This window comes from Mya arenaria, chromosome 6, assembly GCF_026914265.1.
Source record: "Mya arenaria isolate MELC-2E11 chromosome 6, ASM2691426v1".
In the NCBI taxonomy this organism is placed as follows: Eukaryota; Metazoa; Mollusca; class Bivalvia; order Myida; family Myidae; genus Mya; species Mya arenaria.
Genome location: NC_069127.1, coordinates 80,982,036 through 81,008,659, shown reverse-complemented (window position 1 = coordinate 81,008,659; position 26,624 = coordinate 80,982,036). Strand labels below are relative to the sequence as shown.

The following is a 26,624-nucleotide window of genomic DNA, read 5'->3' as shown; positions in this document are numbered from 1 at the left end:
AAAATTAGATAAGTAGAGTCACTGATCGATTGTTTTTCAACTTTTCATTAATAGATTTCAATTTAATTATAAGACAGAGTTGTATACGAAGTTTCATCGAATACAGGGTAAATATTTTCACATATTTGCACGTGTTCTTCATATTCTGATGCAATGAAAATGCGTCTGTTATTTAATTTAAGATTTCGGATATGCGCAATAATTCGGATAATGTAAACATACTGTTGATAGGTAGCAGTACAGGCTGAAATGCGCTGGTGTTGCTCAGCAGATTTTGATTAGCACCGAGTCAGGCATTTACTTGGCAGGTATGAAGAAAATCTAACAGGATTGATGTGGAAATTGTCTGTGCTGGGATCATAATTTCTAGAAATTTTCCCAACAGTGTCTTAAGTTATGAACTGTTCAAACTATACTTTATTCTTGGATTAAAACATCAGATGGGCGTATAGTGTGCCAGTAATAATGTATGTTATCAATTAAATATGTGAAAAGAAAACAGTTTTTCATCTTTTGATTTGGCCTGTGACAGTGTGCATTATAAATAAATTCATAATTAAGTTATTATGTGTTATTTTTTATACTTTAATTTTTACAGACCATGATGAAAATGTAGATCAGGTGAAAGGATTTTTCTTAAAGTTTTAATTCCACAGAAACTTGAATTTCACAGCTCTAGAAGTTGAACGTTACACACAGACGTCATGGGTGGGCAACCTAGCCATGTGATCTCGCCGATGCCAATCGGGAAAACTGTGATCATCACTGGAGGAAATACGGGTATGTATATCTGTGTTTAATTCATGTCAATTGAAATTAAATAAATTATGCAGTTTTAAGACTCACTTTATGACTTCAGATTAAGGTGAATACGATATGCAAGATGTATGTGACAGGCTGCTAATGTACCAGTCAATTGTAACCGGGGCCCCTCCAGGTCCGGGGAATAGCGGGGACTATGACTTTCGGTCCAGCCAAGCCTGGGTAAAATCCCCGTCCTGCGGGGACGAACTGATGGTAAAATCCAAGCCAGATGCCTCTGCACCCCAGGGACCCTAATTAAGGAACATTCCCCGCTAATGTTGGTGCGAATACAAAACCACCATGCCCAGCACTGCGGGGCCACCGGGAGGGTAAAAACATGGCCCATTTCCCCGGCTATCCCCGGTATAAGCGCGGACCTTGGGGGCCGTGGTTACAATTGACTGGTGCATAAGTGCGTCTGGTGAGGGCTAAATCCACGAGCCCTAATACTCCAGGTGGACACAGTAGCATGTTGTCATAAATGCTAGCTCAAAAGCCTAGGACAGTATAATATTTGCGCAGCAATATACGTATAGAATACCCAAATCAAATCAACTCAAATTTATTTTCAGTCGGTATTGGCCTTGAACTTTGGAGTCTAAGTTCAATTGGCAATGACCTCAAGGCATATCGTACAACGTAGTATTTTATGTTGGGAGCCAAATGCAATTTGCTATATGTGAATCTGGTAGAGCTCTGCAGTCAGACAGACTCTACTGCTAAGCCATAAATTATATCTCTTGTCCAGAGAGACAGTGAATGGCCCCAATACACATATCAAAATCACAGCTACTGAAACATGAGCATGTAAATCATTTTTTTTAATTTTGAATAGGTTTTATTGGAAAAAAAGAATCAAGTCAAATAAAACTTACTTATTAGTCTTGCTAGAAGCAGGATTTGATGTAACATGCAAGGCTAACAAGGCCATCAGATCCCTTCAGAAAAAAGCATGCTCTGGTCTTTATATACAGAATATTCTCCGTCCACATGGAAACCTGGTTTAATAATGCAAATTTGCATATCATAAAGTACATCAACATACTACGAACACACTTCCGCCTTCAGCGGAACGTAATACTATAAAAACACACTTCCGTCTAGAGCGGAATGTTACATTGAGCCCAGGAGCAAATTTAGTCCTTTGAACTTCAGAAGAACAAAGTTCTTAGCAATAATTTCATGATATTGTGAGGAGATGTACTATTACATATAATTTAAGACACTTTATAATTATAGTGGATTACATCAACATCGCAAAGCTTTGTAAGGGTTACCTCCCCCTCTCACCTTTTGTGATCAAATACTCCTTCATATTCTACCCAAATCTTGCGTTACAAGTTATCTTTAGTTTAAAACTGGTTCATGTCATTTCTTTATTTCTGCGCACAGCCACATATTTTAGTCGTGTGTTCTGTGTGAATAACTGTTGAATATTACATACAATTTGAACCTCAATCTGGACTATAAATCCTATTACCTAAACATAATAATAAATTTTTGCAATATGATTTATTGAGATATATATATATATTAGCAATATTTTGACGTTTTTTAACAGGGGACTTTGTGGCCATGTAGCTATTATTAAAAAAAACACACATTTATAATGGTAGTTATTTTTTATCTGTTCCTAAATCATGTTTTTTTTTTGTTTTTATCATTTATGTCAAATGAGTTAAACATGAAAATGCATTAAAATTAAAAAAATATAAAATTTTGCATGAACCCATATTTTGTGTCTTAAGCGTCTCAGTATTTGTTTATTTCAGTAGTAAAGTTTCTCTGAGTTGAGTTAATACATGTACCTGATTATGTAGAATCAGACCATCTGGGTAAGATTGATCTTTGGTCCCAATATTGAACAAGTTACATAATCTCTGAATAGCCTTTATAGCTGTACAGTTCATAAAATCTGTGTTAAAGAACCATAATAAGTACTAAATTAGTCAATCATCTAAGAAACTTTGAGTGGGGATCAAATATGGACATCTGATCCAGAGTCTGATGCATAACTGTCCAGCCATTACCATCAATCTTCTTCGGTGCCCTGCTTGACAGAATAAACCTTTAATGGTAGAGTGTTAACAATTTGGATTTCCTGTATCGACAAGATATTGATGGTTTTAAATCATTATTGCAGGAAAAATCATTATATTGACTGCATGGAGCATTTCAACAGAATAACCAATGAATGTTCATAATCATTAATGGTCAATTGCACCGAAGGGTAGGTACAATGTACAGCCTTGTTTGTCGTTCTCAGAACTCCAATTATTTAATATAAGTCAACAATTATATTGAATAAAGATATGACATTTGATAGAGAATTTTACAGGCTAATGTAAATACAGCGCACAATGTGGAAATAATTAAATGGTTAACTTTGAAAAGTGAAATTAGTTTAAGATGAAAACAAAAGTCATATTAAGAATTTCAAAGTGACTTGCTCATGTTTTGGGGCAAAAAATTAGTTTTTTAATTTAGGTTATGTGTCTGAAAACACTTATTTTATCATTATTTACTCTATGATATCGAAATTGCAGAATAAAATACAGTTAAAGCATAAAAAAGTACTTTGGTTGTAGTAAGGTTTGAACCCACGTCGGCTAGTCTACACGGCAACCTGTGATGGATACATTGATAACATCACTTGATAATGTAAATCAACTAGGGATGCAAACGAATATTCAAATATTCGATCAAACATTTGGTATTCGAATGTCAAAATCGGTATTCGATATTTTGTTATTGAATAAATAGAATAATAAATATTTTGCCTACCACTCCTTAGCTGTGTATAAAGTTTGTTTGTCTTGTTTTTAAGCGATTTGCCCATAACACCAGAGGTGTGATGGTGATGACAATACACTATACAGGCGTCATATGTCATTATAAAGGGTCATATCGTCGGGTACTATATTTAAATTTATTATTTCACTAGTTCCCAAGTTGGTTCAGTTTTTCCATAGTTATTATAATTTAGTAGAGGCTGCTCGTCCTACGGAAAGACCCTCCATCAGCGCATTACGCCATTTCATTAGGAAACCATCTAACTTCACATTGTTTACAAATATGATGGCAATGAAATTGAAATTATTCGATTTTAATTTTTGTTTGTTCATAATGTTTTTGTTTTTTTTCTTTCTGAAAATGGCGAATTTCAGAGGCTCATTTGGGTAAAATCAGGGTCCGCTGAGCATACTGGCTACGATAACAAAGGTTAAAATGCCCCAGTTATTACTTAATAACTATAATAATAGTTCACTATAACTTCTAATAGATAATCGAATATTCGATAATTTGATCGAAAGAATTACCGAATATTCAAATATTGTGGTCTTCAAAGACAATATTTGAGCAAATTTCAACATTTGCTGAAGGGTTCCAGCTTTTAATATTCTTTATGATTTGCAACACTTGTAATTAAAAGTGTATTTTACAAACCATTAGCAAGTCACTTTAAAAGTTGGCCGGTTACTTATCAATTATCATAGTAGAGTCTGCTCAGTCACAGTCAGTCTTGCTTAAACTAGAGCTAGAACTGACATGCCCAGATTATCAGGCCATAAAACAATTTTTTTCTCAATATTATCACACCTATATGCTACAAACTTACTGTTCACAATGATACAAAACATTCATGTATATATGTAACTTCATTGTTGTATTTTTATTTGGGAGTAAAGTATCACTTTAATGCTTTATGGTCACTTTTTCAGTGAACAATTTAAAAGCTTCGCAAATGCTGCGCTTTTTTTTTTGGCCAATTCCGCATCGTTTTGCGAAGCTTTTAGCATTGTTTTGCGAAGCTTTTAGCACCACTTTTGCAAAGTTTTTTGGCACGGTTTGTTGACAGGCACATATAACACCAGGCATTCATTTCCAAGACCAAGCATAAAGTGGAGTGCCCTATCCTATGAAAGATCCTTTTTTCTTGAAGAGTTGTTGTTGAAACGAACTTTATCACATTCTTTTATCTGACATATTTTCTGTTTGATTTTTAAAGCATTCTTCTTTATTTCTAGGCCAAATTGTAATTCCCAGTTTCAGTCAAAATGATTCATTTTCCGCAATCTGAAAGCCCCAGCCTCATTCCCAATATTGTGAGAGAAAAACTGGAGTAAAACAAAAACACCAATGTCAGTGTTCCACTGCAGCACTCTTGTATTGTGTAACAGTGTGAGAATTAAGATTTCAAATAATTCTACCACTGCTTCCCAATAAGTGTCAAATAGATATTTATTCTTATTTTTATCTGACACCTTTTTCAGGTATAGGCTATGAGGTTGCTAAGGGCGTTGCCATGCTGGGAGCAAAGGTGATTCTGGCTGTTCGCACAGAAGAGAGGGGAAAATCAGTAAATAAGTTTGCTAATAGTTACATGTACATGTAATCTTTTCCAGTCAGTTAATTTTATGAAGATGAATGTTCTCCTTATAAAGATTTTATTAATTCAAAACTATTTGGGGTAATGGTAAATATGGCTATAAATGTACGTATGCTGTTTAATGCTGAATAAAGATTTGTTATGTTATGTAATGTAAATAGATCAAGAATAATTGCGTTTTTTTAATAAATATGCTATCAGATTGACTCTGTATTTTTACAGTGAACTGTCTTACTCTTCATTTCCTGCAGGCATTGGCGAAGATGAAAGCTGATTACGAGGAACGGAAGAAGGGAGGTGACTGTTACGACATAGTGGTCCGTGACGAGTTAGATGTACAGTATCACATTTGTGACCTCACATCGCTCAAGTCCACCATGCAGTTTATCTCGTGGTTCAAGAGCACGGGTCTCCAACTCAGTGTGCTCGTATGTAACGCCTGCACATACTCTCTCTCAGAAGGTAACCAGGGCCCGTATACACTAACGTCTTTGAGTCTGAGTTTAAGAATCAGACTTGTATGTGTTTTATTATGGGTCGGAGGCCTTTCTTTACAAATGAAATTTGACTTGACTTTCACTCTTGGAAAAGCCTTTTGAAAAAAATGCTGTTTTAGGAGCATAGATTCTAATTTTATTTTACATGAATGTAATTTTATAATGTTATAAATTTTATTATGTACTCAATCTATACAGAACATTTTATATCACAATATTGATTATTCAATCTTCATAATTACAAAATGTGCAAACCATCAGAAATTTGTGAGGCTCATCATGCACTTTATTGCATGTACATTATTAGTTCAGGTACTTGCATGAACTGCCCTCATTGCCATGAATGTAAGGTATGGAAACTAGACAGAGACACATACAAGAATGCCAGGAGAACGTTATAATGCTTCAGTAAGATGAAAAAGGCACTTAGTGCATTTGTAAGTCCAAGAATCTTACAGAGTTCTGGCACTAAGATACTAAGAAGCTATGTGCTAATGGTTACTTCTGGTACAGTGGAATCCAGCCAGACATGTTGTTACCTCACAGAACTGTTCTTTCAGTGGTGAAACAGGCCATGTTGTTAAGATAATGACAGTAGTGTTACATCTCCATCAGAGTTTGTTTGTATCATTCTGCAACTCAGGTATTGTGGTAATGAAAACAACTCATTTCCACAATATTTCTTTATTCACACAGACATTGACATTTCAGAATAGCTCTAAGTTCATTAATCTCTCACCATTAATAGATTAATTGAATGAAAAACATTGCAAAGTTTCCTAATTAGGTCTGCTGAACCTGTTGGGTTCCTTAAGGAAGTGGCAAGGGGGTATTGTTGACATGTAAGGTGGTATTGCTGACATGTAAGGTGGTATTGCTGACATGTAAGGTGGTATTGCTGACATGTAAGGGGGTATTATTGACATGTAAGGGGGTATTGCTAACGTGTAAAGTGGTATTGCTGACATGTAAGGTGGTATTGCTGACATGTAAGGTGGTATTGCTGACATGTAAGGGGGTATTATTGACATGTAAGGGGGGTATTGCTAACGTGTAAGGTGGTATTGCTGACATGTAAGGTGGTATTGCTGACATGTAAGGTGGTATTATTGACATGTAAGGGGGGTATTGCTAACGTGTAAGGTGGTATTGCTGACATGTAAGGGGGTATTGCTGACATGTAAGGGGGTATTGCTGACATGTAAGGTGGTATTGCTGACATGTAAGGTGGGTATTGCTGACTTGTAAGGTGGTATTGCTGACATGTAAGGGGGTATTGTTGATGTGTGTCATTGTAGTATTAATGATGTGTCTATGAAGTATTGTTGACATGTTTCTAGTTGGTATTGTTGACGTGTATCAAGGTGGTATTGTTGACATGTTGGCGCGTCAAGGTGGTATTGTTGATGTGTCAAGGTGGTATTGTTGGCGTGTCAAGGTGGTATGTTGATGTGTCAAGGTGGTATTGTTAACATGTATCAAGGTGGTATTGTTGGCGTGTCAAGGTGGTATGTTGATGTGTCAAGGTGGTATTGTTGATGTGTCAAGGTGGTATTGTTGCAGTGTCAAGGTGGTATTGTTGATGTGTATCAAGGTGGTATTGTTGACGTGTATCAAGGTGGTATTGTTGATGTGTCAAGGTGGTATTGTTGATGTTTCAGTGTGGTATCATTGATGTGTAAGGTGGTATTGCTGACGTATGTCAAGGTGGTATTATTTATGTGTCAAAGGGTATTGTTTATATGTCAAGGTAGTATTGTTGATGTGTCAAGGTGGTATTATTGATGTGTCAAAGGGTATTGTTGATGGGTCAAGGTAGTATTGTTGATGTGTCAAGGTGGTATTGTTGATGTGTCACAGGGTATTGTTGATGTGTCAAGGTGGTATTGTTGATGTTTCAGTGTGGTATTGTTGATGTGTCAAAGGGTATTGTTGATGTGTCAAGGTGGTATTATTGATGTGTCAAGGTGGTATTGTTGAAGTGTCAAGGTGGTAGTGTTGATGTGTCAAGGTGATATTGTTGATGGGTCAAGGTGGTATTGTTGATGTGTATCAAGGTAGTATTGTTGATGTGTAAAGGTGGTATTGTTGATGTGTCAAAGTGGTATTATTAAAGTGTCATGGTGGTATTGTTGAAGTGTTAAGGTGGTATTGTTGATGTGTCAAGGTGGTATTGTTGATGTGTCAAGGTGGTATTGTTGATGTGTCAAGGTGATATTGTTGATGTGTCAAGGTGGTATTGTTTATGTTTTAAGTGTGGTATTGTTGATGTGTCATGGTGGTATTGTTGATGTGTCAAGGTGTTATTGTTGATGTGTACCAAGGTGGTATTGTTTATGTTTTAGTGTGTTATTGTTGATGTGTCAAGGTGGTATTGTTGATGTGTAAAGGTGGTATTGTTGATGTGTAAAGGTGGTATTGTTGATGTGTCATGGTGGTATTGTTGATATGTCAAAGGGTATTGTTGATGTGTCAATGTGGTATTATTGATGTGTCAAGGTGTGATTGTTAAAGTGTCAAGGTGGTATTGTTGATGTGTCAAGGTGGAATTGTTGATGTGTCAATGTGGTATTGTTGAAGTGTCAAGGTGGTATTGTTGACATGTCAATGTGTTATTGTTGATGTGTCAATGTGGTATTGTTGAAGTGTCAAGGTGGTATTGTTGATGTGTCAAGGTGGAATTGTTGATGTGTCAATGTGGTATTGTTGATGTGTCAAGGTGTTATTGTTGACGTGTCAAGGTGTTATTGTTGACGTGTCAATGTGTTATTGAAGACGTGTGTCAAGGTGGTATTGTTGATGTGTCAAGGTGCTATTGTTGATGTGTCAAGGTGGTATTGCTGATGTGTCAATGTGTTATTGAAGACGTGTGTCAAGGTGGTATTGTTGATGTGTCAATGTGGTATTGTTGACGTGTCAAGGTGTTATTGTTGACGTGTCAAGGTGTTATTGAAGACGTGTGTCAAGGTGTTATTGTTGATGTGTCAAGGTGCTATTGTTGATGTGTCAAGGTGGTATTGCTGATGTGTCAAGGTGTTATTGTTGACGTGTCAAGGTGTTATTGAAGACGTGTGTCAAGGTGGTTTTGTTGATGTGTCAGTGTGGTTTTGTTGATGTTTCAAGGTGGTATTGTTGATGTGTGTCAAGGTTTTATTGTTGATGTGTATCAAGGTGGTATTGTTGATGTGTCAAGGTGTTATTGTTAATGTGTGTCAAGGTGGTATTGTTGATGTGTCAAGGTGGTTTTGTTGATGTGTATCAAGGTGGTTTTGTTGATGTGTATCAAGGTGGTTTTGTTGATGTGTCAAGGTGTTCTTGTTGACGTGTCAAGGTGTTATTGAAGATGTGTGTCAAGGTGGTTTTGTTGATGTGTCAGTGTGGTTTTGTTGATGTGTCATGGTGGTTTTGTTCATGTGGTTCTAGGTGGTATTGTTGATGTGTCAAGGTGATATTGTTGACGTGTGTCAAGGTGGTATTGTTGATGTATCAAGGTGGTATTGTAGATGTGTCAAGGTGTTATTGTTGATGTGTCAAGGTGTTATTGTTAATGTGTGTCAAGGTGGTATTGTTGAAGTGTCAAGGTGGTTTTGTTGATGTGTATCAAGGTGGTTTTGTTGATGTGTATCAAGGTGGTTTTGTTGATGTGTCAAGGTGTTATTGTTGATGTGTCAGAGTGTTATTGTTGATGTGTGTCAAGGTGGTATTGTTGATGTGTCAAGGTGGTATTGTTGATTTGTGTCAAAGTGGTATTGTTGATGTGTATCAAGGTGGTATTGTTGATGTGTCAAGGTGGTATTGTTGATGTGTAAAGGTGGTATTGTTGATGTGTATCAAGGTGGTATTGTTGACGTGTCAAGGTGGTATTGTTGATGTGTATCAAGGTGGTATTGTTGATGTGTCAAGGTGGTATTGTTGATGTGTCAAGGTGGTATTGTTGATGTGTGTCAAGGTGGTTTTGTTGATGTGTAAAGGTGCTATTGTTGACGTGTGTCAAGCCTGAAGGTGGTATTGTTCATGTGTAAAGGTGGTTTTGTTGATGTGTAAAGGTGCTATTGTTGACGTGTGTCAAGGTGCTATTGTTGACATGTATCAAGGTGCTATTGTTGACTTGTATCAAGGTGGTATTGTTGGCGTTAATCAATGTGGTATTGTTGACTTGTATCAAGGTGGTATTGTTGACGTGAATCAAGGTGGTATTGTTGATGTGTATAAAGATGGTATTGTTGATGTGTCAAGGTGGTATTGTTGATGTGTCAGGGTGTTATTGTTGATGTGTCATGGTGGTATTATTGATGTGTGTCAAGGTGGTATTGTTGATATGTGTCAAGGTGGTATTGTTGAGGTGTGTCAAGGTGGTATTGTTGACGTGTCTAAGTGGTATTGTTGATGTGTGTCATGGTGGTATTGTTGATGTGTATCAAGGTGGTATTGTTGATGTGTATCAAAATGGTATTGTTGATGTGTTTCACTGTGGTATTGTTGACGTGTGTCAAGGTGGTATTGTTGATGTGTGTCTAGGTGGTTTTGTTGTCATATGTCAAGGTGGTATTGCTTATGTGTGCCAGGCTGGTATTTTTGATGTGTCAGTGTGGTATTGTTGACATGTGTTTAGGTGGTATTGTAGATGTGTGTCATGGTGGTATTGTTGAAGGAACAAGGTGGTATTGTTGATATTTCAAGGTGGTATAAGGTGTCAAGAAAAAGTATTGACCTTTGCCTTGCATTATGACTGTAGAGTTGAAACACTTAACTCAATTAAGATGCATGTTGAAAGTGCCCTTGTATGGAATCCTAAATTTGGATCAAAATAAAAGATAATATTTGTTTTGAATCTAGAATAAAGGAAACCTGTCAAGGAACATAACATTAGAAGCATCATGGTAATTGTTCATGCAGTTATTCGATCAACAGCTTGCTATTCACTGGTCGTCATTATTTCAGATGTAATGAGTTTTGTCTTGGGTAATTGTAGCATCCCAGCTGGTCATTGTTGCCTTTGTAAAATTAGCTTATGCCATAATATGGAAATGATTTTTGTCATTATTTGATAAAATATACCAATATGTGACATAATTACCCTATGATAAAATCTAGTTTAATTTATATTATTATTGTATGAATAGTTTCACTGAAAATGGTTCGGTTACCTTGTGAGACATTGGATGTTCAATCACAAATATAGTTGACGGTCAACAAAATTAATGTATATGATAAATGTATTCTTTAAAGCAACTGTATTTGTTCTGCTTCTATGTAGCTCTGCACAGACTAGCCTCTTAGAAGACAAAAATAAATGCTATCTTTCTTAGTGTTGAGAGTGCAATACCTGGGGAATGCCTTCATACAAGCCATACATTGTGCAAGTGTGAGCTTCTAAATCGTTCACTTAGTAAAGCCAGTTAATTACTGGAAGGAAAGTTTGGGGTCGTTTTTGTTACTAAGTGGAAATATGGCAGTTGAAATCTGCTTAATGGATTTGTGGTTGTCAGAGCTCTTCTATATGATTAAATGTGAATTTGTTCGGGGATCCATTCGGTATAGGTGTCAGCCTGGGGTCCAAGCTAAAAACTCGAGGGAACTGATGTTTCGAACGACCAGAATTTTAATTTTCCAGTCTGTTATGAAATATCTTTCAGTGTATTTTAAGTTGAAAGTCGTCAAACCGACTGTTTACTATGACACCAATTATGTGTTGGGTTGAGGAATTTGCTCATATGTTCAAAGGCTGTCGTATACTAAATGTAAAATAAAAAAACAACAACAATAAAACAATAATAGTTATTTATTTTACAAAAAGCACATTTTCATGATAAGCAACATTTAAATATGACAGTACATATTATGGCATTAGTCAGATTCAAGTTTCGCAAAATCAAGGATTGATGATTGGCGCATCTTGTCAAAGCAAAGTGACAAGAAGGAATCCTTTTCAGAGATTCCGATGTTTGACCACTTTATTCATATTTTTATTACCCATTTGCATTTCTCACAATTAGCTTCTCATAATTGTCTTCTCCAATGCCCTTATCAACTACTATCGGTATATTATGCGTAAACAGTGATAAATGGTTTTTCACACCTTACCAAATTGCCTTTCAACTGTAATTTCAATTTTAACAACTTGCGAAAAATCATAACACCTAGCAATTGTTTGTTTATTTTGGAACACGCATTGGGGAAAAAGTGTGAAATTATGACCTTGAGGGAGTCATAAGGTTTTGTACATGATTTGTGTACATGGGACCGACTATTGTGCTCGACTCCTCAAATTTAGGTTTCGATGCAGCCTTGAAAGTATATTTTATATGAAAATAGAAGAAAAAATGTTTGGGACCAAGCTCCGACCTCGATGGACCACTTAGGTTCTTGAACTACTGCCTGTTTGAAAGACTGCAGTTTTAATGTATTAGTTTCTATTAATTTAATATTTTCAAGGGAGATATTTGATTGATCTGAGATCAGTAAAGGCATACACTCATTTTCAATTTCTTTTGTGCATATGTTACACAATCTATTTAAATAAGAAGTACATATTAAGATACCTTCCTAATTCAACTTTTTAACATTGGGTTGAACAGCTCAGCTAAGCCACTTTTAGCACTTCTAAACTATTTTATTTTTTTTCATAATCTAGGTATTGTCATGACAATGATCGGTATTCAAATGTTTTCTTAATTATTAACAAAATCGCATGATCTACTGGAGTATCAGCTAAGCTCTCTGATACATTGCAAGATTTATAGTTCAATGATTTAATATTGCAATAGTGAACCAATGTCTTGTTGTTCCAGGGCAGTTTACTAAATAAAGTTCACATAGAGTTTTTAAAATGTCAATGTATCGACAACTTAATAGACTATAAGATGGCATAGGTGTGCCCTTTGGCATGATCATGAATAGCACACCTAAATTCAGTTATAGGATTAATGGAAGAACATTCATTATAAACAGGGATAAAATTTAACGGTCGCTAACTCGCAAAATGCGAGTAAGAATTGAAAAAATGTGAATAGAAAATCCTGGCACTGGACTATTTTTTGGACTTCGTATAAAATCAATGATTTCGCTAAAACTGTCCTTTGCACTTTAAAATCTCCTTTCTGGATGTTTATAATAGATAATCTCATGACTGTATGTGGACGCTTGTCGCTGTACACATATTATTATCAGGTATTTAAGTAAGCGCCTAGAAGATATCTACCGTTTTGCTAGTTGAAAAAATGGCACTAGCGAAAATTGTTAGTGGCAAAAAAAGTTAAATTTGATCCTGATTAACTTAGGTGATCCTTTTTGATGTTTGGTTCTAGGCATTTGCTGTCTTAGATTATTTCATGACAGCTCGCTGTGTCATTCAAATGGCAGGATTGTAGCATATCGATGCCAGCCTAACTAGGTTCTATAATTTGACTGAGTTCTAACCTATATGAACTGGTATAATCTGGCCACTTTTAATAGGAGCTTTAAAAATGGCTTTTATAGAAGAGGAAAAGCTCAACTTTGGCTGTCAGTCCACTAATCTCCCTCTGTTTAATTAATAGATATTGCTAATTTTTGTTTTACAAAACCATTTAATCGGTATAAACCGAGTAAAGCCCAGCCGCTGATTTAATATTTAATTAAAGCAAACAATGTTACCAGGAATCCCTATATAATAGCTATAGATCACATGCATGACCAACTAAATGACTTACTAGATAAAATGATTACAAACGAATGACTAAACTCAACTTTAAACTGATTATTGTTTTGTCAGATTTAAAGCTTAAGATCATAAATAATTAAATCAGAATTGATCAGGCGATCCTATTGACGGAGACATACGTGTAAACACTAAAGCTTGTTTCATGGCATATTTTATAATCATGGTAATGACAAACAGGCAAGTAATTAGACTTTGTTTATCCAGGCAGTGTCATTGTAAGTGAAAGTATGATTCTTTAATCATTCAATTAGAAACAAATCATCAAGCATATTATTCACAATGTACTTTGCCTCAAGTAGAATAAGTCCATTCTTTATTTGTGTGTCATTATTCTGTTCAGGGTTAACTGTTTTTGAGGTAGGGACTGTGCTAAGTCTGAGAAATGTATAGTAATATGTTACAAAATGTAAAAAAAATATACATTAATATTGCTTGCAAAAGTTGGAATCATTTATTCATGGCAAAGTTTTGACTTGTGATAAACAAGTCCCTAAGTGCTACTTTGCAAATAATGTTTCATCTATTAGTTGCAGAAATGAGTTCAAACCAAAAATGTAAATCCTTAGAATTAGTTAAAGTTTATCAGGATTTGGGCCTGCAGGTTGGCTTAAAGGAGCTTATATTTCTGTTATATAAATAATGTGAAACATAATACCGACCCTACAAATGCACAAATATATTCTGGAATTGGATGCTTGTTTTCAGGATTAACCCTAAACTTTTTTTATCCCTGTTAATTGCCAAACAGGGTTATCAGCCTTAGTTCATATGTGAATGATGGTTATAGCCATTTTCCGGCAATCGATGAAAGCATTTTTTTGTACAGTATTGACAGAGGACCAATGGGAGAGCACATATCAGGTCAACTACCTCGCCCACTTCCTCATGATCTCCGAGTTTCTCCCTGCAGTGTGTGCGTCTGACGTGGAGTGCCGTATTGTGATCATCTCATCCCAAAACCACATGCAGGCCGAGTTTGACCCTGAGTACGCTGCTTCCAGTCGCATGAAGAAGTTTGACGGGTTCAACAGCTATGCCAATTGTAAACTGTTCCAGGTACACGCTGTCTTTTTAATAATCTGCTTTCTAGTTTGAAATGCATTTTAAACATAGGACATGTATTAGTATTCTGAGATCCAGGTATTATTTTATTTTGTATGATCAGATTTACCTGTGATACAAGAGCTCAGATCCAGCTTACTTTTCCTATGTTCAGATCCAGCTGATGTTTTGTGTTGCCATATTCAGATCCAGCTTACTTTTCCTATGTTCATATTCAGCTGATGTTTTGTGTTGCCATATTCAGATCCAGCTTACTTTTCCTATGTTCATATTCAGCTGATGTTTTGTGTTGCCATATTCAGATCCAGCTTACTTTTCCTATGTTCATATTCAGCTGATGTTTTGTGTTGCCATATTCAGATCCAGCTTACTTTTCCTATGTTCATATTCAGCTGATGTTTTGTGTTGCCATATTCAGATCCAGCTTACTTTTCCTATGTTCATATTCAGCTGATGTTTTGTGTTGCCATATTCAGATCCAGCTTACTTTTCCTATGTTCATATTCAGCTGATGTTTTGTGTTGCCATTTTCAGATCCAGCTTATTTTCTGTTTTACCATGTTTGCATCCAACATATGTTCTGTTTTTCCTGTGTTCAGATCCAGCTTATGTTTTCCCTTATTCAGATCCAGCTTATGTTTTCCTTTATTCATATCCAGCTTATATTTTCCCTTATTCAGATCCAGCTTATGTTTTCCCTTATTCAGATCCAGCTTATGTTTTCCCTTATTCAGATCCAGCTTATGTTTTCCCTTATTCAGATCCAGCTTATGTTTTCCCTTATTCAGATCCAGCTTATTTTCTGTTTTACCATGTTTGCATCCAACATATGTTCTGTTTTTCCTCTGTCACGATCCAGCTTATGTTTTCTTTTCTTCAGATCCAGCTGAAGTTATGTTTTCTTGACTTCAAAACCCGCTTATCTTCTGTTTTTCACGTGTTCTGATAAAGCTAATATTATGTTTCTCATGTTCAAATCCTGCTTATGTTCTATTTCTTATGTTCAGATCCAGGGTATGTTCTGTTTTCCATGTTCAAATCTTGTATATGTTCTGAAGTATTGTGATAAGATCCAACTAATGTTCTGTTTTCCAGTGTTTAGATCACGGGGACGTTTTGTTTCTACATGTTCACACCCAGTTAATGTTCTGTTTTCTTGTGATCAGAATGAGCTTTTGTTTTGGTTTTTGTCCAGTGTTCTGATCCAATTCATGTCTGTTCCCTATGTTCAAATTAAGCTTGTTTTCTGTTGTTCAATGTTCATATCCAGCTAATAATCATGTTCAGATTCATATGATGTTCTATTTTCCTAATCATGCTAATGTTCTATTTTGTCACATGTTCTTATCCGGCTAATAGTCTGTTTCTCTTGTTCAGATACAGTAAAATTTATGTTCTTTTTTTCCTGTGATCGGATCCATCTAAAGATCTGATTTACCATGTTTAGATCCAGCTGATGTTCTGTTATCCATTTTTAGCTCTACTGGCCAAAGGCCAGAAGAGCTTATGCGATGGTAATGTGAACGTCGTATGTGCGTCCGTGCGTGCTTCAGTGCGTCTGTAATTAATTGCTTGTGAACACAATACAGTCTTCAGTTTGATTGTATCTCGATAAAACTTGTACAGTATTTAGATATCCATCAGAGCCAGCCAGATCCACCCATGCATGCCTAGATTATGGGCCTTGAAAGTTTTAAAGAAATGCTATTTTTAGCTAACCTATTTTTAGCCAAGTCTGCATGAGCGCATTTGTCTATTTTTAGCCAAGTTTACATGTAAAGTCAATTCAGGATGACAGGGAGACAACTTGCTTTTTTGATTCTGCAGTTGATTTTGTGAATTAATACTCTGCCTTATTCTTGTTGAAAGGCCAAAGGCCATTTTTTAGCTCTATTGGCCAAAGTGTCTGTAGTTTGCGCACCAATCTAAAAAAATTGGTTGTGAATGTTTGTTCAAATTATGCCCCCGGTTTCATTACTGGCCACGCCCCAGGGTTCACAGGTTTGGTAAATTTAAATTGGGAAATGTTTGAAAATCTTTTTGAGTGTTTTCATGCATCCATCTAAGCACAACTGCTTGTGAATGTTTGTTCAAATTATACCCCTGGGGTCATTACTGGCCATACCCCGGGGTTCACAGGTTTGGTAAACTTAAATTGGGAAATGTTTGAAAATCTTTTTGAGTGTTTTCATGCATCCATCTAAGCACAATTGCTTGTGAATGTTTGTTTAAATTATGCCCCTGGGGTCGAAACTGGCACTACCCCTGGGGTCACAAGTTTCCTAGAGACTTATTTAAGAAATATTTTATAAATCTTCTTGTTTCAAACCACAAGGCTCATACCTTTGATATTTGTTGTAGGGCATCATATGATGACTGTCTAGCAAAACAGTTGAGATTATGCCCCTGGGGCCAAAGCTGGCCCCACCCCTTTTGACCTTCTTTTTTTATTTTTAAAGCTACAGCAAAGATATTTGGACCATGTGTACAGTTTTGCAAACGAGCATCAATGTTGTCCTCGGATTACCTTCACTTTGACCTTTTGACAACTTTTTTTTATTTTAAAGCTACAGAAATGAAATTTTGACCATGAGTATAGTTTTGAAAGTAATTTTTTTTGTCAGATGACCTTTACTTGGCACATATTAAACTGTTCATGCAACTTATCTGCTTACAACACTTTCTGTCCTCAGATGTTGAATGTGCAACGTTTTCAGGTATCCCAAACACAAAACATGAACTATATGTTTGTTGCCTTTTACCCATACAAACATGCTCTGGATTGAAAATGACCACAAGAGCCATGCCAGTAGAGCATAGGCCCTTATGGGCCTCTTGTTTAGATCCAGCTTATGTTTCTTTATGGTCTTTATATTTAGCTGATTTACTGTTATCCTAGCCTTAAATCTAGCTTATTTTCTGTTATCTGATATTCAGATGCAGCTTTTACTCATGTTAAGACTCAGCTGATGTTCAGTTTTCCGGTGATTCATCTTAGCTGATGTTCAGTTTTAGCTAATTATCTGTTTTTTCCATCTAAAGTTTCAACTGATGTTTTGTGCTCCTATGATTAGATACATCTGATGTTCTGTTTTCCCATATTTAGATCCAGCTTATGTTTTGCTTTCCTATGTTAATTCTGAACTGATGTTTTGTTTTCCTGTGTTAAGATTCAGCTGTAGTTCTGTGTCCCAAGGTTCATTCAGGTATGGCTAATCGCCTGTTTTCCTGTATTCATATAAAGGTATTGTTGTTATCCTATGTTCAGGTCCAGCTGTTGTTTTTGTTTTCCCATGTTCAGATCAAGCTGATGTTGCTGATTTCCCATGTTCAGATCTAGCTGATGTTCTGTTTTATCATATTATGATACAGTCAATGCTCTGTTTTCCCGTGTTCAGATCCAGCTGATGTACAGCCTGGACAAGGTGTTGGAGCACCACCCTCACATTGATGTGCTGTCTGTGGACCGAGGCAAGCTTGACGCCATGGCCTTCCCCAACAGTGATGCATCTTCACAAGGCTTCTCCTGCCAGATGTCCTGCCTCAAGTGCTGTGGTGTGTACAGCTTTATGCTTTCTCATCATTCTTGACTATAGAAATTTCCAAACCGTTAAGCTGTAAATGTAGTATAATTTTCTCAAGTTCATGATATTCCTTGGTGAAAAGTGCTGTGGTAAGTATTCTAACCGAATCTGAACTTTATTAGTGGCATGAAGTACTGGTAATCAGTAAAATATTGCTGGAAACAGAGCTGTGGTAAATACAACCACTCTTTAACAATCTTAACATTATTTTTATTTAATTTTGTCAAACCCTTGCCCTTCACCATATAGTTTCCTTTGCTTTGAGTACATGCAGCTGTTTTATGAATTGTGTTTTTGTGAGTACCCTACTTAACTTCTTTGCTATTTAAAGTTCTGAGTGTTGAGTCCATGTAATGCCTGTATCTTAAGTGTTGTTACTTAAACCTCAGTTCTCAGCATCATAAACTGGCCTTTCCAAATCCGTATTTGCATAGTAGCATGTGTTTAACAGACTGATGTTTTCAAGATTTTTACAATATAATATCACTATTCAATAGCAAAATTTCTACGAATGTACTATATGTCCTAAAGAAATAATTTTGAATGTGTACTATTCTATGTTTGTATCTGTATTCAAGAAGATGCACTAAATCATTAATGCGATTGGTTTATGACATCATTTCCGTGATGGAAATTCTTGGAAATGACATGTAAAACTGTTAAGTGCAGTTTCATTGGTTTAAACTTAAGGAAGTGCATTTAAACATGGAAATAATCAAAGGAGACATATAAGAAATGTATTATGATGGGACGCTTTTGTGAAGACAAGGTTACGATGGATATATGCATTTACACACCAAACTTGATGCTCTACAGGACGTTAGAAAAGCGTCCTATCATGATAACCCCTATGCACCAATAATTGTTTGATTGTGTCCCCGAAGAGTCACAGACATGTATTAAATATTATAGTCTTTATAAAATTATGTTTGTTAGTTGTATTGGTAAAAAATCAGCCAGGTACGTATTTGATTACCTCGTGTAGAAGATGGTTCCAATCCAAATACACTTTTACAAGTCAAAACTATATTAGGGCAAGAATTTTAAATACAAATTTAGCTAAATTATCTGTTTACAGTTTCATATTAACATAAAATATAACAGAACAGTCTGACCCTGTTATTATTAAAAACATATTGCTCATCAAAAAAACAATATCAAATATTGCCAACATTTTTAAACACTTCGGTAATGTTAGTTTTCCTGAGGTTAAGTGTTATTTTCTTTTGTTTGGATTGGGACCACCTTATACTAACAGTTCAGTCATGTCATCATGATTATTAAAGAATAACTACAACCTCCAACAAACTAGGCAGATGTTTGACTAACAAAAGTTTATCAAGCTGATAATTTATTTTAATATTAATTTCAAGACAAGCTTTTATGAATTACATTGTTTGATTTGGCTGAGGAGTGAGGTTTCTCCTCTAGACTTAAAGGAAGAAAAACAAACAATCTTCTACTTGTAGACCATGACAATAAGGCATAGATGTTTGTAGAAAGGAGAGCATTTAAGTCATTATTTCAGCAAAAACATCCTGTATTGCATTGAAACTTTAGACATGTGCTCCCAGCTATCTAGCCTATAAATAACACTGTTTTGGATTTGATACAAATTGTGGGCCTTTATTATTTGACTTAAAAATTCTGACTAAGGTTTTGCATGTTAGCACACATAGGTTAATATCTCAGCAACTACAGAATGTATTGTATTGAGACTTGACACAATTGAACTAAACCATCCGACCTTAGTAACCTAAATAACCAATTAAGATAACTCTAATTTGCATATAAATTAAATTATGGCCCTTTATTATTCCACTTAAAAATTCTGAGGAAGGTTTTGCACGTAGTCTAATTTTACAATGATCCATGCATGTTACACTAAAACTTTGCAATCCTTAAACTTAAAAGTTGCGTAAAAGTCGAGTGCGCTGTCTCTGTGACAGCTCTTAAATGTTATATGTAATGTTTGTCTGGAGTATAACTCCAAAAGTCTGAGAGATCTAGACTTCAGACTTCATAAACAGATAAATCCTACTGAGGAGATACAGAACCATTTCATTTGTATTTCTTTAACAATCAGTGCCCTTTGCTCATATTTTTTCAAATTTTTTGTCCAGAGCATATTCTTATGACTTCCTCTACTTGTGTATTAAAGACTTAAGATTCTTCGTAATTATTTCATAGGAGATAATTGCAGTCTTTGAGTTCATTTCGATCAATATTGCACTTTTCTTCCAAATTGTTTGTGTCTGCTCTTTTATTCTGCAAAATATGAATTATCAAAACCACTTGGTAGTGAACAACTTGCTTTTTGTTGTTCACAATAAGTGGTGCTTAACCTTCTATAACATAGTGTTTAACTGATAAAGAGGTTGCTTAATAACTGTCTAATTGGCAGCCTAGATTCCTCAGGGATGATGATGCTATATTCTCCCCCATAGTTAATATTATGAGTGCTGAAAGTCATTACACAACAATAATCAGGCAGATGGTTATTGTTATAATGGGATCATATAATATATGGCTTTCAGATGTTATACTCAGTGTGCTGTATAACTTCTGCCCTTGAGAGATACTGGATGTCATTCCCATCATAAAATCCAAAGAAATTATGCTTATCATCAAATTAGCTGCAGAAATAATTATGTGAGTCAGACTGTGTTACTGAATAGTTTTCAAAGATATTAACCACTGAGCAGGACTTTACAAAATAAAGATGAACAATTGTTGTCCAAAGTATGATGTACTAACTATATGAAGAAATACAGTAGAGGTTTTGTGAACAAGTAAACAGAAAAATAATGTTTTATACTGAAAAATTAATATATTGCTAACAAACAGTGACATCAATTTAAATTTTGATTCAAGCACTAATAAAATCTAGACCATAACAAATCATTACCTAATGTATAATGGGTTAGGGTTAACCCTAGCCTAATGTATAATGATTTTCAATAGATTGCTTAAAAGAAATTAAATCTATAGTGTTTGTAAAAATAATTTATTTCGACCTACACGAAACAAAATATTGACTGAATGTTAAAATAGTTACTATTAAGATTTTAAGGTATGTGTTTTGATAAAAAGTCTGTACATTGTATAATGTTTAATTAAACATTTAGGTGACGACAACTTTTTATCCAAATATCTGTGACAGTAAGCAAATTTGTATTAACCTTATCTTCTGAAGGAAAGGAATAATAGCATATTAAATTATAGTAAATGATTGCCAATTTCTTTCTAAAAGGGCCTATCTGCTTACCTAGTTTGGGGTATACAAACAATCTTGGCAATCACTGGGTAAGGTTACTTTTATATGATTATCATTGTTGTCCTATTGTAGGTGGGATGAGGGATGATCGCCCAGGAGCAGACACAGTGATCTTTGCAGCTCTGGACCCAGCACTGCAGGGGCTCAGTCGGGGCTACTTCCTGCGACCCCGGGATAAGGCTCGTTTCCCGAGTAGGCAGGCTAGGTAGGGGTGCCAGACAGGTCTCAAGTTTTCTCTCTTTTTTTCAGCTCGTCTGGATTTTTTAAAAAGAAACTGAGGTATTGTCATAGCCTAGTAATTGGCATCATTGTCATGCAAAACTAGGCCAAAACTTGAAAAATGCATATAAAAATTGCTACACATTTTGCCATATACAATTAGCACATGTACCCATAACTCTTGGTTTAATAATTGTCAAGTACCCCTTGATCCTCTGAACAAAAAACAAGATGAGCATTGATGTTTGTTCCAAAGCACTCTTGTCATTTGACTGGATATATTATGGAATTCATTTCATTATGTTCTCAATCTTCCTTCCTTACAGTATTACATTAACTGGTACCTTTGTTGTTTCTTTTCTTTTAACCTTTAATATATAAATGCTACACATTTTTTTAGCAATACACAAGTACCAAGCTTAAATTGACTAACAAACTTTTCATTTCAATTATTTTGTAAGAAAACAATTTTGACAAAATAATTAAATGTTGGTTTGACTCGAGCCTAAGACATTCTCATTTGCAATTAAGAGCGTAACTGTCTGAGCATTTCTGGATTATGCAATTAAATAAAGAAAAGCTTGCTTTAATATTCAAAGTTAGATGAGCGAAACGATTTTGACATCCCAGCTGACTATCGATTTGGGCAAGGTTATGTTCAGTGACATTGACTTAGAGACTGCCTTCCACTTACCAACAGAAATATGATCATTTGTTTTGTTGCATCAATACTCTTTATTGTTTCATTTCATTCTGTTTTTGTTTGAAGAAAATTGAAGCATTCCTGCTGGTATTTAGCTCTGTCATGGTTCTATAATTTAATCAACATTGTCAAATTAAAATTTAAAGAGGTACCAAAAAAGAAATGGAAGCACTGATAGTGCTGAACGGCTTGAGCAACGTTTCCTTCTATTGGATACTCGCTCGTCGCCCCGTAAAACTCACTCACTCATAACGCTAATTTCACTGCTAGAGCAGTAAAGAAGGGAGAAAATCGCATTGAATTAATTATGAACTGTATATCTTAGTTCCCTTCCCTGCAGTACCTTGTTTTTTTAGAATTGTTATGCTATCTTATTCCAATGAGGTCAAACTGAGAACTGCCAGGAGTTTTCCAGTTTATAGGAGTTCTCTCTCATATCCATGTTTTATAAGTGTGTTAACTGTGAACATATGCAAAGAATTACACACTCTTACTTTTAACCAAACATGAACTTATTTTGTAAATCAAACATTATTCCAGGTATGTTTCATGAATTGATTTTCATTGACATCTGGTACATTCTAGTATGATTTTCAATGCCAGTTGAAGTTTTGTGGTCTATTAGTGCTCAAGCCTAAACAGCAGTAGCCATTTGTACAATAATGTTTAATTTTTTGGTTAGGTCAAAGTTGGATGAATAGGTTATCAATTGGTCAATATTTATCCTACAGTTACTTTAACATCTCAAATCATTGAAATGTGCAAACTAGCATATAGATAGCCTGTGAACAACATGTCACAGTTTCACTGGAGTAAGATTGCAGTAACAGCTAGTCTGTTTAAGATGTAAGACAGCTATTGGCAAAGTTCAAGCTCAAAGTTTATTCGAAAAAAGTGCCATATAAATGCCTACAGCCATTACAAACATAGTCATGTTAAATGTATACAAATAACACTCAGAGTAGTGTGTCATATAATAACAGTGAAAAATAAAGTTAGTATTGAAAAAAAAAACATTTAAATTGCCAGGGTAGTACTTTTATTTCAGCTTTGAAACAGGAGTAGCTACATTTAACAGTTTTCTCGTTGAAGCGTATAATAAGAAAACTGAGGCATTCGATTATGTAGTACTGCTTTGTATATAATGTTTACTCAATGTGATATTTCAGGAATAAGGAGTTGCAGGACTTTCTCTGGAAGTGTACGATTGAGAATCTCAGCAACTATTTGTCTGGGGAGGCTCTGAAAATCCTGGCAGAGAAGTCATAACACCAACAGCGTACCCGACACAGCATCGGTCAACTATAATATATGCATTTTCTTGAAATTTATGTGAATTTTATCATTATAATTTATAGTTTGAAGCAGTCGGTATCTCTTGGAGTTTTCATGGTTTTATCAAAATAAAAAGTCAGTTGCTCAACATTTTACTCTGTATGAAGTTTTTTATTGTTGTTTGAATAATGTTGCTTGATTTTGATTATGTGTATTTGATAATACCCGGATTTTAATTAAAGGCATTTAACTGAGCTTTTATGATATTATTTGCAAGAGCTCCATCAACTTTGGTGTTTAAGACAGGTGTTAAGGGACTTTTTGTTTTTAAAGGCCTAGTTTAAGGAATGTTTGGCATGACAATCCCCTGCTGTGCATCTCCTGCTAATTGCACTGATGTCACAGTAGGGGCCAATTTCCTGTGTATTTGTTTATTGGCTCAAGGCCAATAAGGGTCCATTTCTATTATAAAACCTCCAAGACTGCACAGCAGGATTCTCAAGATAGGAGATCTGATAAGACAATTAGGCAATTAGATTAAAATCAATACACAGAGGTTGTTTACTATACACGGTTTAAGGGGGGGGGGGGGGGTTACAGTCAATATTAAAACTTTGCTTTATGAACCTAATAAGTTCCATTTAATCAACAATCATATTGTGGTATAATATTTTTGATTCATATGACTGGACGTATGGTTTAAACAATAGTATGTGTTTTTGAATATAGCATACCCATTCATCAACTATTGAAAATCAAAAGACAGATCTTGCTAAAGACATATTTTTATGTGATACTGTGCTATTACTAATGTTGTACCAAAGACAATCAGTACCCAAGATTGATTTGGGAAAAGTACAAATTGAGGGGTTTTGTGGTTCTAGTGTTTAGAACTTTGTATTTAATCATCAAATGTTGTTTGGAGAGAATCTTAGTAACATGAAGGCACATGAATGTGATGGGTTTATTTTGTCTTAGGTATGGTTCGCTGGAATGACAGGGTTGATTATGTGTATCATGAACCTTTGTTATATATCAAACTGACCTGAGCAAACAGTGCTTTCGTGAGCTTTTATGATTTTACAATATTCGTCATGTGTCTTAATATTTGTTTTTTTCCATGGTTTGTTTTTTACATTTTGATAAAGCTTTGATACTCATGTGAGAAATAGCAAGCAACGTGGCTCTCTTGTTTGTTAATTTTTCCCTACCATGCCCAATGCTCAGTATAACTAGATGTTTTCCTTATGCTTCTGTTTACATCAAATGAACTGTGATATTATTTGTCCAGCTTTATTTTTATCTTTATTTTTTTTTTTCTTGATGTGTTTTTACATTCAATTTTTGCTTTTTTGTTTACATTTTCCTTATGTAATTATTTTTTTTACCTGTGATGTTGTTGTTGTTGTTGTTTTCAGTATTAATTGCCAAAATCTATGATACTTAGTTATTACCCAGGGAGAATTATATACCATGAAACTCATATATTGCGGGTTTTCCTGTATATTTAACATGCAGTATTATCTGGTATGGATAATGAATTTACTTTTATGTTTTATCCAATTTATCTTTGTTAACATTAGCAGTTGTTATAAACTGAAATCCAAATAATTGATATTTTTTCGTATAGAAATATTTTGAAGGGTTTAAATTTTACAATACAAAATGGTTCTACTTATTATAAATTTGAATTTGTTTCTTGTCCTGCCTGCTGCATGTAGAAACTGGGAAAGGAACACACTATTATTTGAGTGCAAACGACGACTATTGTTGGATAAAAGTATCTTTTAAGAATTGATATATATTAATGTACTTAACCTCGATATCACTGGTATGAACCGTTAGTTGGTACAGTACACATATTTTTCCATAATTTGTATGTGTTGTATTTGTTTTAAAAATTGTGTTTATAGAGACATTCATTAATTTTTCTGTTACATATTTAAGTGACACTCTTATTTAAAATCAATACATACACATGTATAACAAACATAAATTGTGAGTGATAAACCTTTAACTACCTACTAAATAATAAATTTATGGAAAAAAATAATTACTGATAACAAGATTGTAACTGTGTATTTAATAGCTGAGTATGCAAAAATATTAAATGATTGGTGAATGCTAAAACAAATTGCAATCTACTATTGTCTCATAAGGTATAAATACCATGTTTTCTGCACCTTTCTTTCAAACTTAACTCAGTATCCTTCATATAAATATTGTTTTCGACATTTATTCATCCTTATCGGTGTGATGTAAATCCTATAACAATGATTTAACACTTGTGCAGGATAATATTTATGTATTTTGTCATGTTTTGTACAACAATCACAGTTTGAAAGTAAAGTGCTTTTTCCCATGTTTCAATGTTCAAAAAAATTGTCTGTTTTTTTTAATTAAAGTGTTCCACTAAATTAAACATTAAGTTATATCAGTTGTTAAGTAAAAAAAACAACAATTAATACTAGTAATTTATAGAGAATCTTGATGGAGAAGTTTCAAATTTCTTTTTAGACTCATTCTGTTGAGCGAAACTTCACAACATGTCAATTTATTACACATTCAATATCCAGGATTGGAATGGTAGGAGTAAATTAATATAGTTCCACTTGTTATGAGGTGGTGTACTTTGTGGTAAAAAAAAGGGATAAAAAAGTTTCAGAAATTATGAATATTGGGTGTTATGAAACAAGTTTAGTCATTAATCAGTTTTCAACTTCCTTGAATGATGAATTTTTAATTATTTTGAATACACTGAATAACCTTTCATCCATGTTTGAAATAAAGATATGAAGTGAAATTCAAGTCTTTGTTGTTAACATACTTTTAAGATGTTTTTCTAAAGGAATCTGAATATTATCATATGTGCTATACAGATTTGAACACAAATCCGAGTGATATATCAACACTGTAATAAAATAAAATTGATTTTTTCACCGCTTAAGCCTATGAAGGCACTGAATGCCCAGGCTTGCACACTACAATATTGTCTTAAGGCTACATTTCATAAAGGACCTGCACACTACAATATTATCTTAAGGCCACATTTCATATAGGACCTGCACACTGCAATATTGTCTTAAGGCCACATTTCATATAGGACCTGCA

At 34.8% G+C, this 26,624-nt stretch overlaps 1 protein-coding gene across 3 annotated transcripts; it reads left to right on the top strand.

The window, feature by feature from the left end:
- Positions 1-13: 13 nt before the first annotated feature.
- Positions 14-26,316, top strand: LOC128236437 (WW domain-containing oxidoreductase-like). 3 transcript variants are annotated; one of them, XM_052951294.1, is made up of 9 exons: positions 32-107; positions 232-308; positions 674-780; positions 5,079-5,164; positions 5,446-5,656; positions 14,220-14,449; positions 17,854-18,010; positions 21,389-21,521; positions 23,408-26,316. In XM_052951294.1, the coding sequence occupies exons 3-9, from the start codon at positions 705-707 to the stop codon at positions 23,505-23,507; spliced, it is 993 nt and encodes a 330-aa protein (XP_052807254.1). In that variant the 5' UTR covers positions 32-107; positions 232-308; positions 674-704; the 3' UTR covers positions 23,508-26,316. The 3 variants fall into 3 exon arrangements, with proteins under 3 accessions (XP_052807255.1, XP_052807254.1, XP_052807257.1); XM_052951295.1 differs by lacking the exon at positions 232-308 and having other exon boundaries at positions 14-107; XM_052951297.1 differs by lacking the exons at positions 32-107; positions 232-308 and adding an exon at positions 353-467.
- The last annotated feature ends 308 nt before the right edge of the window (positions 26,317-26,624 follow it).

Bases quoted from the DNA above. Each gene is read 5' to 3' on its own strand.
- LOC128236437 (XM_052951295.1), top strand. From the start codon at position 705: ATGGGTGGGCAACCTAGCCATGTGATCTCGCCGATGCCAATCGGGAAA. The intron at 14,450-17,853 runs GTACACGCTGTC...TCCCGTGTTCAG, and splicing joins CCAATTGTAAACTGTTCCAG to ATCCAGCTGATGTACAGCCT. The intron at 21,522-23,407 runs GTAGGGGTGCCA...GTGATATTTCAG, and splicing joins TTCCCGAGTAGGCAGGCTAG to GAATAAGGAGTTGCAGGACT.